Raw genomic sequence first — 21,003 nt, 5'->3', positions numbered from 1 at the left:
CCGAGATGATAGGAAGACACGGAAATTGCCATACAGAAATGTTTAAGATGCAAAGCAAGATAAAAGGTTGTAAACAAATGCTTGTGGATATCTTAAGTGGGAACATATATAAATATTTTTAAATTTGAAATAATTTTTATTTCAAAAGGCTAACTCAATTGCAGGATTTCTTCAGGTTTCAAAGTGGAGCACCATATTTGGGATACTATATACAGGTTTGTTGTCTGATGCCCATGGCAAGTTAATACACTGGGACACCAGGTTGCAGAAGAGAAAGAGGTTTAATCATAGGGCCACCAAACACAGATAGGAGGAAACCTCAAATTCGTCTCCAGGAGGACTTTGAGGCTCAGGTTCTTAAGGGTTTTGGAGTGGTCCCAAGTGTGGAGATCATTAATTGGCTGAAGAGTACAGGGCGAAGTCATGGGACAGGGAGATGAAGAAGCTGTATTCTCATGCTGATTCCCTTCTTCTGTGGCAGGGGTCTTCAAGCTGGCTGGCATCAGCTGTTTCGCTGGAATTTGGGGTCTGAAAAACATCTTAAGCAATTCTTAAAAAGCCTTACGACTCTTAACATCAGAAAGCCTATCCATAGGGACAACGGGGATACAAATGTACTATCTAGCTCTACCTGACTTTCGGGTTACAAGGAAGTGGGTCAAAGTGTAGCCTGATTAATGCTTAATTATATTTTTGTCCAGAATTCTTATAAACCCTGTGAGGATAGTTTCAATACCTTTATTTCAAGAAGCTTTGGAAGTTTTCTATCAATGTAACCAGTTTCAGTATACTGAGTGGACATGCATGTAGTTCCCCACCCCCACCCCACCCCCGTACCGCAATAGAATAGAAGCAGTCATGGACGGGGCCCAGATTCTAAAACAAGCCCAGGGCTGAGGGTTTACATTTTAATCTCTTATGTAGGAACGTCAAGGTCACACTGCCTTGGTGAAGGTGGAAGGCAGGATTTTGACCCGGGTCTGATTCTAAGCCCTTGCTTTAAAAATCTATGCTATAAAAAGTCCTGGGCTAACCGGGAGCGAAACTGGCAGATCACACGAGGTTGAGGTTAAGCGGAAAGACAAGCCCGCTCTGCGTCTGTACTTGGGAAGAGGAAAAAAAAACTGGACATCCCCCACGGCGGCTACCATTTTGTGGGAGCAGGGAGGCCGGAAGTCCCGCCCCGGAGGATCGCGGCTGGGAGGCTCCCAGCCGGCAGGGCGGGGCCGGGTACACTGGGGCTCCGAGGCTGGAGGAGGAGGCGGGGACTGAAGGCGGGGTTGGGGATCGTGTGGCTCGCAGGCCCGAGGCTGTGGGTGGGGCCTGAGGGCGGGACGGGGACTCTGGGCTCAAGGCTCGTGGAAATGGGCGGGGCTCGAGGGCGGGAAGCGGCCCGTCTTGCTGGAAGTTCGGGGCTGGGGGCGGGGTCTGAAGGCGGGGCTGGGAGGGAGCGGGGCCTGAAGGCGGGGCGGGGGCGGGGCCTCGCGGCCGGCGCGGGGCTGAGCTGACAGGGCCGCAGCGGCTTACCCCACCTCACTTTATCGGAACGTCCCTAAGCTGCTGCAGCTGGCACCCGGCTGCGCTCGGCGAAGAGGGCTGGGGGCGGGAGATGACGGTGGTCTTCTCCCTGCTTGGCACCCTGCGAGCACCAGCTCCCTTCTCCTCGCCACTCCAAGGTTGCAGACGAAGCAGGTGAGATGGGCCCCTGGAGCGCGGACCTGCTGGGTCCTGGTTCTCCCTTGCGGGCACGGGGTACCCCCGCCTCTGCCCCTCAGGCCTGGGCACGTGGGCAGCCGCCGACCCTCTGCGCCCTGGCCCCGCGGCCCGTTGTCTGGACCTGCTGTCTCTGCCCCGCAGCGCCTGCCTGTGGAACGTGTGAGATCACCCGGGAAGGCTCGCGCGGGGGAAGGGGTGTCTCGTCCCCTCCGGAGACAGAACTGCCATCCCTAGTTTGGGAAGCTCCTCACTGCACGGGCGTCCACCCTGTCTTTCTTAGACTCTTCCCTTTATCCCGAGGGGTACCCTCAGTATCTGGCCCTTCCGAAGGCTTCTGCCCAGGCACCTGGAGCACTGCGCCAAATTTTCTCCCTTACCCGTTTTTGGGGTATGTTAGTTACCATGACGTTGTGACTCCCGTGCCCTGGGAAGACTAGCGACCACCTTTTTCTTACGCCAGGCAAAGACCCCTGGCTGCCTTTCCACTTCCACAGCTGCCTTCCCAGGCGTTGGCTGGCAGCTGCTCTCCGAGCAGCCTATTCGGTTAGGAACTCTCTGCGCCCCTTATCTCGGAGGGCCACAGTCTGTCCCTGCAGACGAGGCAAGGAGGCAGTGCTCAGCGCTCCCTACCCTGGGTCTCTAGGGAGGACATTTGGCGCCTTGCAAGTAGGTAGGAGTGGGTGAATGGTGCGACTATTAATGTTGAAGAGTGCTTTAATAGTACCACACTGTATTACACTTATCCCACGGGATAAAGGATGTTGGATGTTTGAGAAATAACCTGAGAGTTTAAAGCTTTCTCTATGAAGTTAGTCAACCCTCGCCTTCCCCCCGCATTTTCACTTAATAGCAATTATTTACAATATCAGTGGTTCGTTTATGTGATCTAAGCCAAATATGATGTGGCTAGAAGCGGTTTGTAAGTACAGTAGCATTTCTTCAGTTCGTGCATCAGCGAGTGGTCTTTTACTGTGAACGTGTTTGTTCTGTAACAAGCTTTGTTTTTATAGATAAAAAGGCTGGATGTAATTTTTTTTAAAACTTCCCTTGCTGTGGTTCCTGTTCATTTTAAAATATGCTTTAGAAAGCATATTATCTTCCCGTTTAAAAAAGATTAGGATGAAATGAAACTTTTAAAGTCATTTTGATTATTTTGACTTTACCTCAGCAGGTATTTCTTTTATAATACTGAAAAACGTTAAAAGAAACCTCATGGGGAGGGGCAGATTGCCTTTTTTTTTTTTTTTTTTTTTTTTTCCTTGAGACGGAGTCTTGCTCTGTTGCTCAGGCTGGAGGGCAATGGCAGGATCTCGGCTCACTGCAACCTCTGCCTCCCGGGTTCAAGAGATTCTCCTGCCTCAGCTTCCCGAGTAGCTGGGATTACAGGCATCTGCCACCAAGCCCGGCTAATTTTTGTCTTTTTAGTAGAGACAGGGTTTCACCATGCTGGCCAGGCTGGTCTCCAACTCCCGACCTCAGGTGATCCGCCCGCCTCGACCTCCCAAAGTGCTGGGATTACAGGCGTGAGCCACTGCGCCCGGCCCTTTTTTTTTTTTTTTTTAATTTTTCAACGAATTGAAAGTTAATCTTGGACATTGCTACAACTATTTGACCATCACCCTGAGAAAAATGAAGAGCTCTGCCTTCACTGTTAACCATTTACTATCAAACCAAATTAAATTCAACTTAATTGTTTGGTATAAAACAAAAACTGATAAATTTATGACGCATCCCATCCCTCTTTTTTTAGTTGGTGGATCTTTTACCAGTTATGTTTGAAGAACTAACATGTTTACTTTTTTATCATTATTAGTAGTAAGACAACAGTTCCTAATAGCAATTGCTGCCATTTTTTGAAGGCCTACTCTGTGATAAGCTGTATATAAAATATTCTATCCACACAATATCCCTCTAAGGAGGTCTTTGTTTGAGACAGGGTCTTACTCAGGCTGGAGTGCAGTGGTGTGATCATGGCTCACTGCAGAGACCTCCTAGGCTCAGGTGATCCTCCCACCTCAGCCTCCCAGGTAGCTGGGACAGCAGGCACGCATGACTAAGCTCAGCTAATTTTTTGTAGAGACTAAGGTTTTGCCATGTTGGCCAGGCTGGTCTGAAACTCCTGGGCTCACACAGTCCACCTGCCTCGGCCTCCCAAAATGCTGGGATTACAGGCGTGAGCTGCTATGACTGACCCCTATAGGGAGGTTTTTACTCTCATTTTACAGTTGAGGAAACAAAGGTTCAGAAAGGCTAAGTAACTTATGAGTTGATAAACCATAAAGCTCAGAATCTGTTTGACTCTCCACTGAACTTCTGCTAGTTTAGTTAAAACTGTTGGTTAAAAAATATTATTGGAATGCCTTGACATGCTTGTGTGGTACAAGTAAGGGCTTATAAGCAGAATGAGTTATTAATACTCTAGGCACTTTTGAAAGTGAACAGAAGACTGGACTAATTGATCACTTTCCTCTTTAGCACTGCCTTTCCAAGTACACACTGTCTTAAGGGCTCCAAATGTTTAACGCCTTTGTTTAATTGTTTACCAGCTCCTTACTTCAAGTATGTGTATCTGTACCAACCGGTAGCTTTCCCAAGATATAATTTGATGCTTATTTGGTAAACTTCAAGTATGTGAGTAGTGTAGGTTTCATGTACTATATTGACCACTGCTATCTAATCCTAGTAGAAAAATACTTGTCCTAATCCAGATTAAATATAAGGTTTTCAAATGGTTCGGTTTATACAAGGGTAGCACAGAGAAAATTCCCTTATACCCACGCCAGGTATCAGTTGTTGGTGATCTCTGGGCTGCCATCTAAGTCTTTTTAATGTGATATAGATGTTTGAGGACTTAACCTGAGCATTGTAAATTTCTGGAAGCATGAGCTTTTTACTTTCTACCTTATATCAGTCTACTTTAGATGGTAAACCCAGAATAATCACTTAGAAATTGGCTATTGTTGGCTGGGCGTGGTGGCTCACACCTATAATCCCAGCATTTTGGGAGGCCGAGGCGGGCAGATCACCTGAGGTTGGGAGTTTGAGACGAACCTGACCAACATGGAGAAACCCTGTCTCTACTAAAAATTCAAAATTAGCCGGGCGTGGTGGTGCATGCCTGTAATCCCAGCTACTCGGGAAGGCTAAGGCAGGAGAATCTCTTGAACCCCGGAGGCGGAGGTTGAGGTGAGCCACAATCATGCCATTGCACTCCAGCCTGGGCAACAAGAACAAAACTCCATCTAAAAAAAAAGAAAAAGAAATTGGCAATTGTCGTCATTTTAATTTCAAGATACTAATAAAAGCTGATTAGCTTTACAGTTATCCAGACCTCATGTTCATTGTGTTCCTGGCAGCAAGAGGGGGTCTGATCATTATTGTACTATTCGTGTTTTGAATTTGTTCCATGCTTTAGCATTCTCTGAACCTCTTTAGAACATTTTACAAAACATTTTGTATTTTTTAACATTTCATGAACACCTTTAGACATATTTTGTGTTCTTGGTTCTGTTGCTGTAGTGGAAAACTTATAATACTTTATCATTCAGAAAACAAAAAAAAAAAATCTGTCTGTAAACTAAATAGTGCCTGAAAGAGAACATTGATCCATGAAAGGGTAAAAGGTTTATTTAAGTATAAGTTATTATAGTTATTCATTTAAAAAATTTTTTTTTCTGTCTCGTGTGTGCCAGGTACTGTCCCAGATGTTAAGGACACAACATTGAGCAAAAACATGCATAGTCCCTGCTTCCGTGACACTTGAGTGAACTGAATGTGCAAAGTCCCTGTGGCACAAAGTCCCTGGGGCCAGTGTGTGTGGCGGGTATAGAAGGAGCTAAAGGTATATTGGTGGGAGGTCGTCATTTTTTTCTCTCTCTCATATTCTACCAAAAGTTATATTTAACTTCCGTTAAGTAATTACTCTGTTCCAGATGTGATTATAAAGACTTCAGTGGAATAATCGCAAGTTCCCATGTGGTAGGTATTACTATTATTGCCATTTTACAGGTGAAGAAGGTGAGACACAGAAAAGTTAAAGTTAATTCGTTCAGGTCGGGCACGGTGGCTCATGCCTGTAATCCCAGCACTGTGGGATGCTGAGGCAGGCAGATCACCTGAGGTCAGGAGTTCAAAACCAGCCTAAGCAACATGTCTCTACAAAAATACAAAAATTAGCTGGGCGTGGTGGCACACGAATCACTTGAACCCAGGAGACAGAGGTTGCACTGAGCCGAGATTGCACCACTGCACTCCAGCCTAGGAGACACAGCAAGACCCTGTCTTTAGAAAAAAAAGTTACTGGTTTAAAGTTGATTAGTGGTGCTCTACTATACCCTTCTTCCCATCCTATACTCAAATATGACCACGGGCTGGAAAGGACTCTGGTCCCTGGGTGACTCCTCAATGTAGCCTTGAGAACTTCTGAAATTTCCAGAGAATTTGGATGCATGGGGACATTCAGTGGAGACTATGTGGGCCCGATGCCCTTATCCACCAGGCAGAGCTCAATTGATGGAGAGAATCACTGGAGAGAACCACAGGGCATCACTGCAGCTCTAATATTTGCGGATCTTATTTTACTCATGTCTAATACTGAATATAGAACTTAGCAACATAAATATTTTGAGCTGACCTGCCTTTGAGAGTGAAGCGATTATTGTTAGCAACCCCCCACTTTTTTTTCCATTGTATTTTCCCTGATGGTATGTATATTTATTTGGCCATTGAATAAGTAAGTAAATCTAGGGGTGTGTATATTTATTTGGCCATTTAATAAGTAAATAAATCTAGGTTTGCCAGTGTATTATTTCAACTAGAATTCTTGTTGATGGCCATACTGAATCTTTCTTCCTTTCTTTCCAGAGATCTGGTTGGAGTTGGAGGGTAAAAGAAAATGAATTCTAATTTACCTGCAGAGAACTTAACCATTGCAGTCAATATGACCAAGACTTTGCCTACAGCAGTAACGCATGGATTTAATTCCACTAATGACCCACCTTCAATGTCAATTACAAGGCTTTTTCCAGCCTTACTGGAATGCTTTGGCATTGTCCTTTGTGGCTACATAGCAGGAAGGGCCAATGTCATAACATCAACCCAGGCCAAAGGACTAGGAAATTTTGTCTCCAGATTTGCACTTCCAGCTTTATTATTCAAAAACATGGTTGTACTTAATTTTTCCAATGTGGACTGGTCCTTCCTATATAGTATCTTAATTGCCAAAGCTTCTGTATTTTTCACTGTATGTGTATTAACCTTATTGGTTGCCAGTCCTGATAGTCGATTTAGCAAAGCTGGACTATTCCCTATTTTTGCTACACAAAGTAATGACTTTGCATTGGGATACCCTATAGGTAAGTTATTTTTTATTTTTCAAGTGTTTAAAAAATTCAATTTTAATTTATTTAGGCATTTGTTAGTAACAGATTCTTACTCTTATATCTAAGAAGTTTTTCATTTTTTTCTTAAATATGTCTTAGGATGAATCATAGTTTTTCCTAAACTTCAGAGTTTGAGGATCCTTTAAACATCTACCTAACATAAATGGTCATATTCTAATAACCACTGTGAACAGACCTAATTGTATTTTTTTCTTCCCGGTAAGCGCATATGAAAGAAGCTTAATTTTTAGAAAGGATCCAATTCTGATTTAAATTATGTTAAAAAAGTAGATTTATGTCTATATAAAAAGTTATTATTGTTTGTGAAAGGAATTTATTTTTCTTACCATCTAGAATATGTATTATTTTATATCAGAAATTGTTCTGGGGCCAGATGTGGCTCACACCTATAATCCCAGCACTTCGGGAGGCCGAGGGGGGCAGATCACTTGAGCCTAGGAGTTCGAGACCAGCCTGGGCAACAGGGCGAAACCTCGTCTCTATAAAAAAATAACAACAAAAAAAAATTAGTCAGCTGTGGTGGCACAGGGCTGTAGTCCCAGCTATCCAAGAGGCTGAGGCAGGAGGATTGCTTGAGCCCAGGAGGCAGAGGTTGCAGTGGGTCGATATTATACCACTGTACTCCAGCCTGGGTGACAGTGAGACCCTGTCTCAAATTTAAAAAAAAAAATGTTTTTGAGCTTGTTATTCAAAATTTTAATGTATTTTAGTTGCAGTTAATTTCTTGTTTAAGAACAAAAATGGTGAGAGCTTTTTTACCTTTCTAACTTTTCCTTTTTTATGTTTCTGACTCTTTCAGCAGCCTAATTTTATGTTTCTATGTGTATATGTTTTACTAATGAAACAGTAAACGTACCAGTTTGGGATATTGACATATCTTGAAAGGAAACATTCTATATTTCAGAACACTCTGTCACCAAGAAAATGTATATTTTAAATTACTTTTTTATATTTTAAATTAAAGTTATATATACTTTGATCATCTATCAAGTATGAGGACTTGAATATTATAGATATATTCATTCATTCATTCATTCACTCACTCATAAGGAACTGTTTCGTACCAGTGGCTGTGCTAACTGTTGGGATTATAGCTGTGAACAAAGTTATTGCACATATTAAATTTACATTGTAATGGGAGAATAATAAAATTAAAATCATGTCAGGTGGTGACAAGGGCCATAAAAATAAAGTCACATAGAAGGATAGGAATGTGGAGGTGCTATTTGAGGTAGGGTGGTCAATGAAGGCCTCTCTGATGATATGTCTTCTGAGCAGTGACTTGAGCCTATTGAAGGATACAATTGAAATCCACAATTAACTTTCAAGTTTCTTATCTAGCAGTTTTATCCTCTCCCCTCAAACCCCAACTTATTTCACTACTGGTACGAAAAAGATTCTATTTAACTATACTTTTCACTTCTGTCTCTACTTTTGACTTTCCTCTATCTTGTTACCAGAAAGAGAGAAACACCTAAGAAGTTAAATAACTGTCAGTAAAGCTGGAGGTTTAAGAGACAGGAAAAACTGGGCTCATAGATAATTGAGCTACAAATAGTCAGAAACTAGATAGGTGTTCCTTTAAGGTTATTGAATTTCAAAAGGAAATAAAGACTTTTGGAAAGAAAACAGCAAGGAGTTAACATGTTTGTCCATTTCCTCAGGAGAATTAATAAGGTAAATTTCTCAAGGTATTTATGGTATAAGGACCTTAGAACTGACTCGGCACCATAGTGTTAAATATCTGACAAATATTACGTATCTTTAGACATAAACTAGAAGTATATAGTTTCATGCTCCCATAGATTAGTGAGCCGATAATGAAATAGAACTAACATTTCTAACTATGTAGTTTACAGAGTACTTTCTTATATACTTATCTCATTTGGGTAGGGCAGATATTTTTATCCTCATTTTCAAATAAGGAAACTGGCTTACAGAGATTTAATTATTTAATCCCAGGTCATACAACTAGCAGGTGACTGATACCCAAACCTAGGTCTTCTGGTTGCAAATCCTGGGCATTCTCTTATGCCATGCAGTTACATAATGTGCCAGTTCAATTTTCAGAAGACCCAACCAGCCTTGTAATATACTAGTTCCAGAAAAAATCAAAGGGTTTTTTTCCTCTAAAATATTCCATAAAATGAGTAGTAGTGGAAAAAGACCTATTAGAATAGTTAATTTATTGTCATATTGAGGCAGACTTTCCAAATACAAAATGTAATCAGCCATTTTATCACTGCTTTTCTTATGTCCCACATTAAATCAGTGAATCTGGTAATAATCATGTTTCTAGCCGTGTGCCAGCCCAAATTTCTCTGATGGTTGTTTGTTGATTTCGAGGTATAATTTTTGTTTTTATGTTTTTGTTTTTTTAAATCACAATAACAAAAGCTCTTGTAATATTAAGTTGTAGAATATAACTTTGCTAAAAACCAATATAGTAGACAAGTGCTTTTTCATATATCTAGACGTTGGAAGGTGTGATGTAGAACTATTAGGGGTGAGTATCTGCTACCTGATGAGGTAACTTATTACTGCTGCTGTGCCCATCTGCCTTCTGGCCTTGTTCTCGGTGAACAGAGAAAGAATACTGTCCCCAGAGAGAAGACCTTTCTGTCTTTCGTTTCCTGGCCTCTCCGAGGAATTCCCACTCTCTTGCTCACAGACAAGCATCGATCATGGGTTATAAGAAATGTCCTTTTTAAGACTGCATTTGTTCCACATCTGTCCAATTTACAGGTAACACAGGAAATGCTGGCAAGGAGAAGACATATAAGTTAATGAACAAAGAAAAAAGATAGTTACGTTTTCTTTCGCTACATACTATGACAACTATAACAGTCTATGACATTACATTAAAATGATGTATTATTACTCCAGTAACAGAATAGTGCATGTTGCAACTAAAAAAGAAGGCTGGACATGGTGGCTCATGCCTGTAATCCCAACATTTTGGAAGGCTGAGACAGAGGGATTCCTTAAGTCCAGGAGTTGGAGACCATCCTGGACAACATAGTGAAAACCCTGTCTCTACAACAACAACAGCAAAATTAGCCAGGTGTGGTACAAGCCTGTAGTTCCAGCTACTTGGGAGGCTGAGCCAGGAGATCTGTTGAGCCTAGGAGTTCAAGGCCGCAGATGGCTACTGTACTCCAGCCTGGGTGACAGTGAGACCCTGTCTCTCAAAAAATAAAAATAAAAGAAGCTCACTGTGTTTTAGAGCAATTCTTTTCTAAAGTACTTTTAAAAATCCAAGTATGAGAAGAAACTAAGACTCTCCCGTGGCAAAATGTTGATTTCAGCATATCAGAATGGTTCCCTGCCTGTCATTAAAAGATACTAATAGAGCATAGTTAAGTCCTATAATTTATTCTTCAAACAATGCTGATAGCATAAGTACTCTGACTAATCATAATTATGGTCTAGTGCTTGAGCTGTAAACAGAAAGGAAATGAAGCATTTAACTATATGCCATTACATAATAGAATGATTTTATCTGGGTCTTTGTGTTATATGCTAGGGATTGAAACCCTGCAGGAATCAAAATAGGAAGCACAGTGGGTGGCTAATTTTGTCTCTTAGTTCTTCAAAGCTATATAATAACTCCTCATAATGGGATTCTCCCCGCCCTCCAAGAGCCTTATTTATAAGCATTAATTAATTAGAACTTAAAAGTTGATATAATGATTGTAAACCTAATTTTAGTTACTATACTATACCGTACTGCTTTCATGTATATTTTTTCAGGTTTTAAAAACCATCTTCAGATTGATAGCAAAAAAAAGCACTGCCAATTTATAGATAAAGATGTAATGTTAATTATGCAAATGAATGGCAGAAAGTAGACTGAAATTCCCATGTTGAACCCTATTCTAGTAATTTAACATGTATTTATTTAATCACAATTTTTCTGTGTGTTCCCTCTAGACTACACTTCTTCTGCCTCTATGCTTGTTCAGCTGACTTAAAATACCTCAATAGTAACCTGCTTTATAAATATTCATAATGTGTAAAATGTAAAAAAAGTTACAAAATTTCCATTAGATTTATTGTATAACATGGTGATGATGGTTAATAACAACATATTCTTGAAAATTGCTGAGAATAGATTTTGTGTTCTCATCAGAAAAAATGATAAATATGTGAGATTATGCATATTTTAATTAGCTTGATTTAGCCATTCCATAATGTATACATATTTTAAAACATTATGTACATTATAAATATATATAATTTATATTTGTCAATTAAAAATAAATTTTTAAAAGTAAAAATAAAGTTTAAAAATGGATATAAAAATGGATTCATTGACAACAATTCGATGTAAAGAGCTGCGTATTAGAAAATACATCTTTACTACATCTGAAACTTTTGACGTTCATTGATGTGTTCGTACCATTCAGCAAGTATTTTCAGATTTTCTCAAGCACTATGGCAGGGACTGAGGGCTATTAAAATGATGCTTTCAAGGAACTTAGAATTTGTTGAGGTGGCACTAGTATGAAACAAAGTACTATGGAATACCAGAGGAGGGGAGATTAATGATGTAGGTTGAAGACTTGGTGGGAAATGTAGTGCCAGAGACAGGCCTTAAGTAGTAGGTGAGATTTAGGTAAAAAAAGGAGATATTAAGAAGTTAGGGGGTGATGGTATGAACAGCATAAAGAACTACTAATTATGAATGTGGTGGTTGTCTGGTATAACTGTTATTAAACTGGCTGATGGAGTCTTTGCATTAAGGATGGGGTGGATAAGCAAGGGGCCAATTGTGGAGACTGGACTGTGGATGTTAAAAGAAAGGGTTTTTTTTGTTTTGTTTTTTGTTTTTTGAGACAGAGTCTCACTCTGTTGCCCAGGCTGTAATGCAGTGGTGCAGTCTTGGCTCACTGCAATCTCCGCCTCCCAGGTTCAAGCAATTATCCTGCCTCAGCCTCCCAAGTAGCTGGGACTACGGGAGTGCGCCACCACACCCGGCTAATTTTTGTATTTTTAGTAGAGATGGGGTTTCACCGTGTTGGCCAGGCTCTTCTTGAACTCCTGACCTCATGATCTGCCTGCCTTGGCCTCCCAAAGTGCTGGGATTACAGGCGTGAGCCACCATGCCCGGTAAAAGAAAGGTTTTGTAGCTGTTTCTGTGGGCAGTGAGAACCGTGAGAAAATCTTACCTTTTGAAAGTTTAGATTTAGATGGTACTGTTAGCTGTGAATAAAATGGATGAAGAAGGTGGTTGAGAAAATCCAAGAGAATGTTGGTTGGTAAACACATGAAGTAATCTAATTTTGAGATTTTTGACTAATAATTGTAGTAGCAATCAAGAGGAGAACATCCTTCCAAAGAAGAAAGAAAGTATGTGGTGAATGGCCAAATATAAAAACTGTTGCTTAAATTTGCACTGAGTTCTTAAAACAATGTAAAGTTCATTATGCGGTAGTGATTAAATGCTAGTGTGCCAGGAAAGTAAATTTCTGGAAAAAGGCATTAATATAAGGGGCTTTGAGTAGATCACAGAACTGTATAGCTGTGTTGTCAAAGGAAAACATGTCATGCATCTTATTGTTGTGGCTGGTTAGGAAAAATTCTGATACTCAGATGAAAACATAAGACTTTTTGAAAATATTTGCTCTATTATAAAAGTTGGTGGGCAGGTATGAACATCTTTCTCTTGAGATAAAATATCTCAAGAGAATCAGAAATATAATTATCTAAAAATAGTTATCAAAAGTGCTGCTTTTTGTTTAAAAGATGAAGCCTTATGAAACCTGAAAGAAAACCACTAACTTATATAACTAGCATATCTAATTTGGAAACCAGTGGAAAGAACTTATAAAGTTTTATGTAATCAAATATTTTTTAGCCACTGCTTCATTTTGGAGATATTATAGATCTTGAATTTACTTAGCTGAGAAAATGGGGATTGAATCTGTTAAAAAAAAAATAGGTTTTAGCTTTTAGGAAAAAGGTGACCTTCTAAAGGTTACATAATCTAGTTATATAACTTTAATGGGACATGTGCATGACATTAACTGAACTTACACATCCTAAGTAAACAAGTGTATTTTCCTACCTATATCATTTTATCTTAGTGTAAATTGAGAAACCTAATCTTTTACATGTTTTCACATTTGCCTCTCTCCTTGTGAGCGATTGTGGCTGTTCTTTTTTATCTTTCTCAACTTCAAATCAATTATAAATCAGCCTTTATTTGCATTAGATTGTATAATATCGGGACCCATTGCCAAAAATGTGCTAGAGACCAGTTGTTTACTGAAAGGCCCTAAGTTGCTCTAATAAACTAAAGACTAGGTCACCAACCCTCACGTCTACCAGGAAACTGCTAGAAGTCTGATCCCACTCACTCACCTCCCTCATGAGAAAAAAAACACATCTTATGCAGTGGTTAAGTCCTAAAGTCATCTTGTATATTCAAACTCTTGAAAATGCCCACCAAATACAGCACACATACTTTGTCTATATTGTACCATTTTTCATAAGTCTAACACAGCCAGATTTTTTTAGCTAGCATTGTTCTTCAATGAACAGCAGTTGAAATAATTTGTTTGCACTTGGAAACATGCTATGGGGGGTGGGGGGAAATGAAGCTTTTGTTTTCCCAAGAGGGTATGGTTGAATTTGTGTTAACTAAATGTGCATTGATGTGACTCTACTGTATTTCCCTCCCAAACATTGTAAGATCCACCTTTCTATCTCTACTCCTTAAGTATCTCCACTGGTCGTCTTTGAAGGCATTCATTCCTTTTCATTCCTCTCAAATGGAGGTTGTTCATTTTCCCATTGCCAGCACACCACATGAGCAGTGGAAGGTAGGACTGGCATCCCCACAGCTACTGTGGACCATTGCTAGACCATCCCTCTGCTCTGCTGTTAAAAACTGCTTTGAGGTTCATGCTTTCCGGCTAGACCACTGATCCTCTCTGCTGTTACCTGCTGACCTCATTCTAGGCATTCCCTCTCATTTACCTTTATCCCAAGTTTTGTCATTGTCTTGTGAACTACCATGAAATTCTCTGCCCTGTCATTTCCTTGACCTCCTCTTCTCCAGTGATGTTTTCCTTTACTCCATTTCAGCCACTAAGTCCCATAGCCACATCCTGGACCTTGTCATCTGGAAAATATTTAACTGAGTAGCTCATTAGCTGTTTTACTCTGAACTCCCGCACTTCCAACTGCCCCTAATTCCTAGAGGCCTCCAAACATCTCCCATCTTCATTTCTTTTCTTACACAGCTTGGATTCCACATCCGTGTTCCTTTTTAGTTCCTGAAATAACTCCTACTCTCTCCTCAACCCTCTGTGATCTGACTTCTGTCTCTTACCACTCCAGTAAAACTGTTCTCTCCATGGATACCAATAAACACATTTTTGCTATTACTACTTAAATGTTTAGTTTGTCCCTAGATTTTTACTTTGAATTGTTTCTTCTAAAAATTCTACAATTCTGCTCATTTTTGGAGACTAGTTTTAACCCTTAGATGGTAAAAATTAGTGAGGTTTAAAAATAATGTGTAAACTTGGTTATCATTTTATAAGCTATATGATATTTATTACATTTTTCTTTTTTCAGCTTTATTACTAAAATGTACTTTTCCAAAATAGGCTATTTGGGTCATTTTGAAAATTTTAGATTTATCATTGCTATAAAGTACAGAAAATGTTATATACATAACATATATCTGTATTTCTGTGGTCATCATTTAAAAATCAATATTCTTGTTTTGCAGTTGAAGCTTTATATCAAACTACATACCCAGAATATCTCCAGTACATTTATTTGGTGGCACCAATATCTCTTATGATGTTAAACCCTATAGGGTTTATTTTCTGTGAAATCCAAAAGTGGAAAGACACTCAAAATGCTTCTCAAAATAAAATAAAAATTGTGGGACTCGGACTCCTGCGTGTATTACAGAACCCAATAGTATTTATGGTCTTCATTGGCATCGCCTTCAATTTTATTCTTGATCGAAAGGTACCTGTATATGTCGAAAATTTTCTTGATGGACTTGGAAATTCTTTTTCTGGATCAGCCCTATTTTATCTCGGTCTCACGATGGTGGGAAAAATAAAGAGACTGAAGAAGTCGGCATTTGTAGTACTAATTCTTCTCATCACAGCTAAACTGTAAGCATCACTTATTTAACTTGAGAATTGTACTTTTTGAAAGCCGTATTTAGCCAATTCATCAGGGGTATGTCTGCAACCATTTTCCCCTTTGAATATTAATAACCCCTCCTTGTAGAATAGTTGTGAGATAAAGGAAAATGTGATGGTGTATTGTGGAAAGTCATTTCCTTATTCCCAGTAGCTTATTCTTTCCATCTTACTGTCAGAGGATAAAGATGATGGGTTTCCCTTCAGCTTTTACATAAAGTTTACTCAGTATCTCCTCATGTCCCAGTTTGACAGTATTTTCAAATAAATTTTGCAGCATTTCTGACTTTTCCAAATCCATAAAGACCCCAAAGACAAAAGCATCTTAGTAATAACCAGAACAATAATTTCTAATACAAACTTTTTTTCATGAATTTGGGAAAAGTATTTTGTAGTTCTGAGGTTGGCCAAATTTTCTAAATACAGCCAAGTCAATATGAATGATTATTATCAGCCATATGATCCTGGCTTGCCAAATGAAAAGTGCTCATCAACTTCTTTTTTGTTGTTGCTGTTTTTGTTTTTGTTTGAAACAGAGTCTTGCTCTGTCAACTAGACTGGAGTGCAGTCATGTGATCTTGGCTCACTGCAACCTCCACCTCGTAGGTTCAAGCTATTCTCCTGCCTCAGCCTCCCAAGTAGCTGGGATTACAGGTGCCTGCCACCACACCTGGCTGATTTTTATATATTTAGTAGAGACGGGATTTCACCATGTTGGTCAGACTGGTCTCAAACTCCTGACCTCAGGTGATCCATCCACCTCGGCCTCCCAAAGTGCTGGGATTACAGGCATGAGCCACCGTGCCCAGCCTCAACTTCTTAGTTAATAGTTCTTCAGCTTACTTGGTCCATTAGCCATGGAGTTCTACTTGATGGTGCAGGTGACATAATTTTACTGCAAGATTATCCCAAAGTACTTGAGGCATACTTAACTATGGAATTCCCCTCATGTATAGACAGTTATATTCATGAGACCAGTGCAACATAATCTACTGTTTTCATAATAATAAAAATGAATATAAGTACTGAAAATTATTTATGGCGATGTTATGCTCTTCAGAAACAAAGTATTAGTATTGTGGAAGTAATAAGTATAGTTTTAACAATAATGGTATTATCAATTTTTGCTTATAAGTAGAATTTAAATATTCTAATTTTAAAGATGGGGGGTCTTTGATACTTAATTAGATATTTAAGTTTTTTAATTAAAAAAGTACAGATCAAAGTAGTTCTTTACTCCATCCCAGAGGGCCTTGCTAGGTGCTGCTGTGAAAATGTTAACAATCTTGGTCTTGCTGATTTTAAAGGAGAGCCCTATTTGCTCAACTACTGTGGATTTGCTCATTCTATGAAATCCTGAAGAATTTGTTTAATAATTGACTCTTCAACAGGTCTGCATTTCACTAGTTTTATGCTCCATCTCAGTTGTTTTAGTTCCTTTGCTAATTTTTTTTTTTTTTTTTACAAAGATGAAGAGCTGCTTGAAGATACCTATTTTTCTACAGGATTTTGGAATCTTTTTTTTTTTTTTTTTTTTGAGACAGAGTCTTGCTCTGTCACCCAGGCTGGAGTACAATGGCATGATCTCAGCTCATTGCACCTCCACCTCCTTGGTTCAAGCAGTTCTCCAGCCTCAGCCTCCCGAGTAGCTGGGATTACAGGCATGTGCCATCATGCCCGGCTAATTTTTTGTATCTTTAGTAGAGATGGGGTTTCACCATGTTAGCCAGGCTGGTCTTCAACTCCTGACCTGAACTCGTGATCCGCCTGCCTCAGCCTCCCAAAGTGCTGGGATTACAGGCTTGAGCCACCATGCCGGCAGGATTTTAGAATCTTATTAAGCAATGTTGTTATTAACTGAACCATTTCAAGCCCTAATCATGATAAAGTTCAGCTTTTTTTTTTTTTTTTCAAAACAGGAGTTTCTGTCTCTCTAGAATACTTTGAAAGAAAGAAAAAGAGTTTAGTGATTCTCTTGAAAGAAGTTTTTATGCAGATTGTCAACCTTCTTTCTTTGAACATTTCAGTAAACTGATAGAGGAAGCAAGAAAGTAGCTAGAATTACAACTTTTACCATCTTTTGGCAAAAAACAAAAATTATTTGTAGAACCAAAAACATCTTTTTTTCCCTCCTAATCCCTGATGTGTGAGGTATTTCCAGAATATTGTTACACTTTAAATGGCTCCAAGTTGAATTCTTGATTTTTTCAACAAAATGTGCCCAGGTAGACATGCACAGAATATGTGCATGCAAATAGACATACCTTCTGGGCAGGAGAACCTGATGCCAAATTCACCAGAGCAGCCTGCTACTGGGGACAACCATGCTTTGATATCAGGTAAATGATGTTTTTCTTTTTTCTTCAGTCTGGTGCTGCCACTTCTGTGCAGAGAAATGGTGGAACTCTTGGACAAGGGCGACAGTGTGGTGAACCATACAAGTTTATCAAATTATGCATTTCTGTATGGTGTCTTTCCTGTAGCACCAGGAGTGGCTATCTTTGCAACACAGTTCAACATGGAAGTAGAAATTGTATGTATATAGTACTTTCTAAGTTTGATGGTGTGTTTAGTAGAAAAAAATTTTTAAATTCATTTCAAATTTTTTAAAATTCTTTTTTAAAAATGAAAAAATAGAGACGACGGGGGTCTCACTATGTTGCCCCAGGCTGGTTTCAAACTCCTGCCTTCTGCCTTGGCCTCCCAAAGTGCTGGGATTACAGGCATGAGCCACCGTGCCCAGCCCATTTTAATTTCTAAACATAGAAAGCAATGTTGTTTTTTATGAGGTCCAGCACTTTGGGAGGCTGAGGTGGGCAGACCACTTGAGGCCAGGAGTTTGAGACCAGCCTGGCCAACATGGCGAAACCCTGTCTCTACTAAAAATACAAACATTAGCTGGGTGTGGTGGTAGTTGCCTGTAATCCCAGCTACTTGGGTGGCTGAGGCACAAGATTTGTTTGAACCCAGGGGGCAGAGGTTGCAGTGAGTTAAGATTGCACCACTGCACTCCAGCCTGGGTGACAGAGCAAGCAGCATTGTTTTTTATGAGAATTTGATGCCTATAAGCTGTCTCATTATAAGAAACAGGCATCATGTAACATAATGTAACAACAGTCATTTAATCTGGGGTCTTTAGTCAGCCATGACTTTTTTTAATCAGTTTTTTTAGTTTTAACTATTTTATTTCTGTACTTAGACTGAAACCTAAAAATTATTTACAGAAAGGTAACTTTGAAATTTTGAAGAAAAAAATGCCTATTTTGTCATTGATAATTTCAAGCACCAGATGCAAAATACCGCATAATAACTGCAGCAGATAGTTAAAATCAATTGACACCAAATTATTAACAGTGTCTAAATGTATTGTAAATGGTATCTACAGCATCAGAGTAAATGATTTGTAAATATAATACAAAGGAACTAAGTTGTTTAATGGAGGTCAATTCTGTTATTTAATCTGTAAAATAAACATTTGCATGGTAATTTTCTTTTTTTGAATTCCTTTTCTTTTTTGCCACATAGTTTGTGAAACAGGTTTATTTATATCATTGCTACAGTTTATTTTCTAGAACTTAGAGGATAACTAACCATCAACAGTAAATTTCTAGTATTTATTATGCGTAAATATAAATTAAGCATAGATTAGAAGAGGAACCAAGGTAACTCAATTGTATTTTGTATTAAGGATTCTCAGAAAGGGGAAGTATGGTATTGGATAACATGCTGGATTTTATAATGTCTTTACTGTGTCTCATTTTTATTTTAGAATGCTTTAGTGTGCCGTGGTTATTTAAAGCTTAAAATACTGTTTAATTGAGATTGTAACTCCTCCGTTTGATTTCATTTTTGCAGATAACCTCAGGGATGGTGATAAGCACGTTTGTGTCTGCTCCCATCATGTATGTTTCTGCCTGGTTACTGACCTTTCCCACTATGGACCCTAAGCCATTGGCATATGCCATCCAGAATGTTAGTTTTGATATAAGTATTGTCAGCCTGATCTCCTTGGTAAGTACGTTGCATCCCAAAATGAATGGAAACCACAGAATGAGTTTTGAGAATAGATTGTTAATAGAAGGGATTTAAAAATCTAGTTTCTTATGAAATAAAGAAAGCTAAAGCCTGCCCATAAAATATAATGTCAGCCTTCTGATTAACTGAGTTTTGTTTTTCTATTGGGAGTTAGAGTTCTATAACAGACAAGACATGAGATTTAGTCAGACCTGGATTTTATTCCTGGCCCTCTCACAAACTAGCTGTATGCCTCTGTGGAGTTACCTTAACCTCTCTAAATTTCTGTTTTCCAGCATAAAATAATGACAATAATTTCACATATTTCCATGAGTTTTTTAAGGGATTACATGAAATAATATATGTGAAAAGCATCCTGCAAATGATGAATCACTATAGAATTCCTAGCTGTTCTAGAATCATGGGGTCAGAAGGTATCTTTGAGTTCAAGTCCAACCGCCTATTTAATGTTAATGAAACTTTTGGTTACTTCTCAAACTGAATATATCTAACTAAAATTAAATAATTAAGTATATGACAGCTAGAGTATCTTACAGATCAAATGGCCTATTGAATTCATGTTAGTAAAACTACAGATATTCTGGCTGAAAAAAAAGACAATGTGTACAGTTAATGGAGGTGGGGGTGAATATGTATATTGGTAACAAATAAATGTGTGATTAATTTTAAAGAAATTCCACCTCTGTCACATGTTCTTAAAATCTACTACACCCATTCATAACAGGGCAGTTTGGGGAAAGAGACCATATACATTTCAGTTGGCAATGAGGAAAGAAGGAAGTCAGCCAGGATACTTACCTGGCCACTACGTAGGTAGAATGGAAACCCAATCCTTTAAAATATGAGGAATGTGATCTGGCACCATGGTTCATGCCTGTAATCCCAACATTTTGGGAGGCAGAGGTAGGCAGATCACTTGAAGCCAGGAGTTCGAGACCAGCCTGGCTAACATGGAGAATCCCCATCTCTACTAAAAATATAAAATTAGTCAGGCATGGTGGTATGCATCTGTAATCCCAGCTACCTGGGTGGCTGAGGCACAAGAGTCACTTGAGTCTGGGAGGCAGAGGTTTCAGTGAGCCGAGATCGCACCACTGCACCTCAGTGAGACTCTGTCTCACACACACACAAAGAATAAAAAATGAAGAATGTAAGATGATTAACCTTAAAGGTGGGTGGTATGTGTTGTTTGAAGTAAAACAGCCTGGCATTTAGATACCCCATGAGACAATATGGTGGAAATAGAAAAGGAAAAAAACTTAGAATAGTGCATTATTATAACTATCTTCCACTAAAGCTCCTTCCCTGAATAGTTGTCTGTGACCCTGTGTCCCACCCCAGACATGGAAGGCAGGCATAGTTAGAACATGGCCCTCGTCAAGGGATTAGTTCTTTTTTGTTGAGACAGAGTCTCCCTCTGTTGCCCAGGCTGGAGTGCAGTGGTATGATCTTGGCTTGGCTCACTGCAACTTCTCCCTCCTGGGTTCAAGCAGTTCTCCTCCCTTAGCCTCCCAAGTAGCTGGGATTACAGGCATACACCACCACACCCAGTAGAGGTGGGGTTTCGCCATGTTGGCCAGGCTGGTCTCGAACTCTTAACCTCAAGTGATCCGCCTGTCTGGGCCTCCCAAAGTGCTGGGATTACAGGCGTGAGCCACTGCACCTGTCCAAGGCAT

At 39.5% G+C, this 21,003-nt stretch overlaps 1 protein-coding gene and 1 long non-coding RNA gene across 5 annotated transcripts in view; one reads left to right on the top strand and one right to left on the bottom strand.

The window, feature by feature from the left end:
- Positions 1-262: 262 nt before the first annotated feature.
- Positions 263-1,402, bottom strand: LOC129531910 (uncharacterized). The gene is made up of 2 exons (XR_008677375.1): positions 1,035-1,402; positions 263-528 (listed from the first exon to the last, which is right to left on the bottom strand). It is a non-coding gene; the product is annotated as an uncharacterized lncRNA (long non-coding RNA).
- A 64-nt stretch (positions 1,403-1,466) lies between these two features.
- GPR155 (G protein-coupled receptor 155) overlaps positions 1,467-21,003 on the top strand; it is a 54,164-nt gene continuing 34,627 nt past the window's right edge. The window contains exons 1-6 of one of the 4 annotated variants that reach the window (XM_019022666.4): positions 1,467-1,692; positions 5,409-5,557; positions 6,580-7,070; positions 14,863-15,262; positions 17,660-17,825; positions 19,148-19,303. In XM_019022666.4, coding sequence (XP_018878211.2) covers positions 6,611-7,070; positions 14,863-15,262; positions 17,660-17,825; positions 19,148-19,303 — 1,182 coding nt within the window. In that variant the 5' untranslated portion in view covers positions 1,467-1,692; positions 5,409-5,557; positions 6,580-6,610. Of the gene's footprint in view, positions 1,693-5,408; positions 5,695-6,579; positions 7,071-14,862; positions 15,263-17,659; positions 17,826-19,147; positions 19,304-21,003 lie in introns of all 4 variants that reach the window. The other 3 variants (XM_063695003.1, XM_055379191.2, XM_055379188.2) reach the window with 3 other exon arrangements.

Source organism: Gorilla gorilla, chromosome 11 (genome assembly GCF_029281585.2).
Source record: "Gorilla gorilla gorilla isolate KB3781 chromosome 11, NHGRI_mGorGor1-v2.1_pri, whole genome shotgun sequence".
NCBI lineage: Eukaryota > Metazoa > Chordata > Mammalia > Primates > Hominidae > Gorilla > Gorilla gorilla.
The sequence above is the reverse complement of the archived record's forward strand: the minus strand, read 5'-3'. Positions and strand labels throughout refer to the sequence as shown.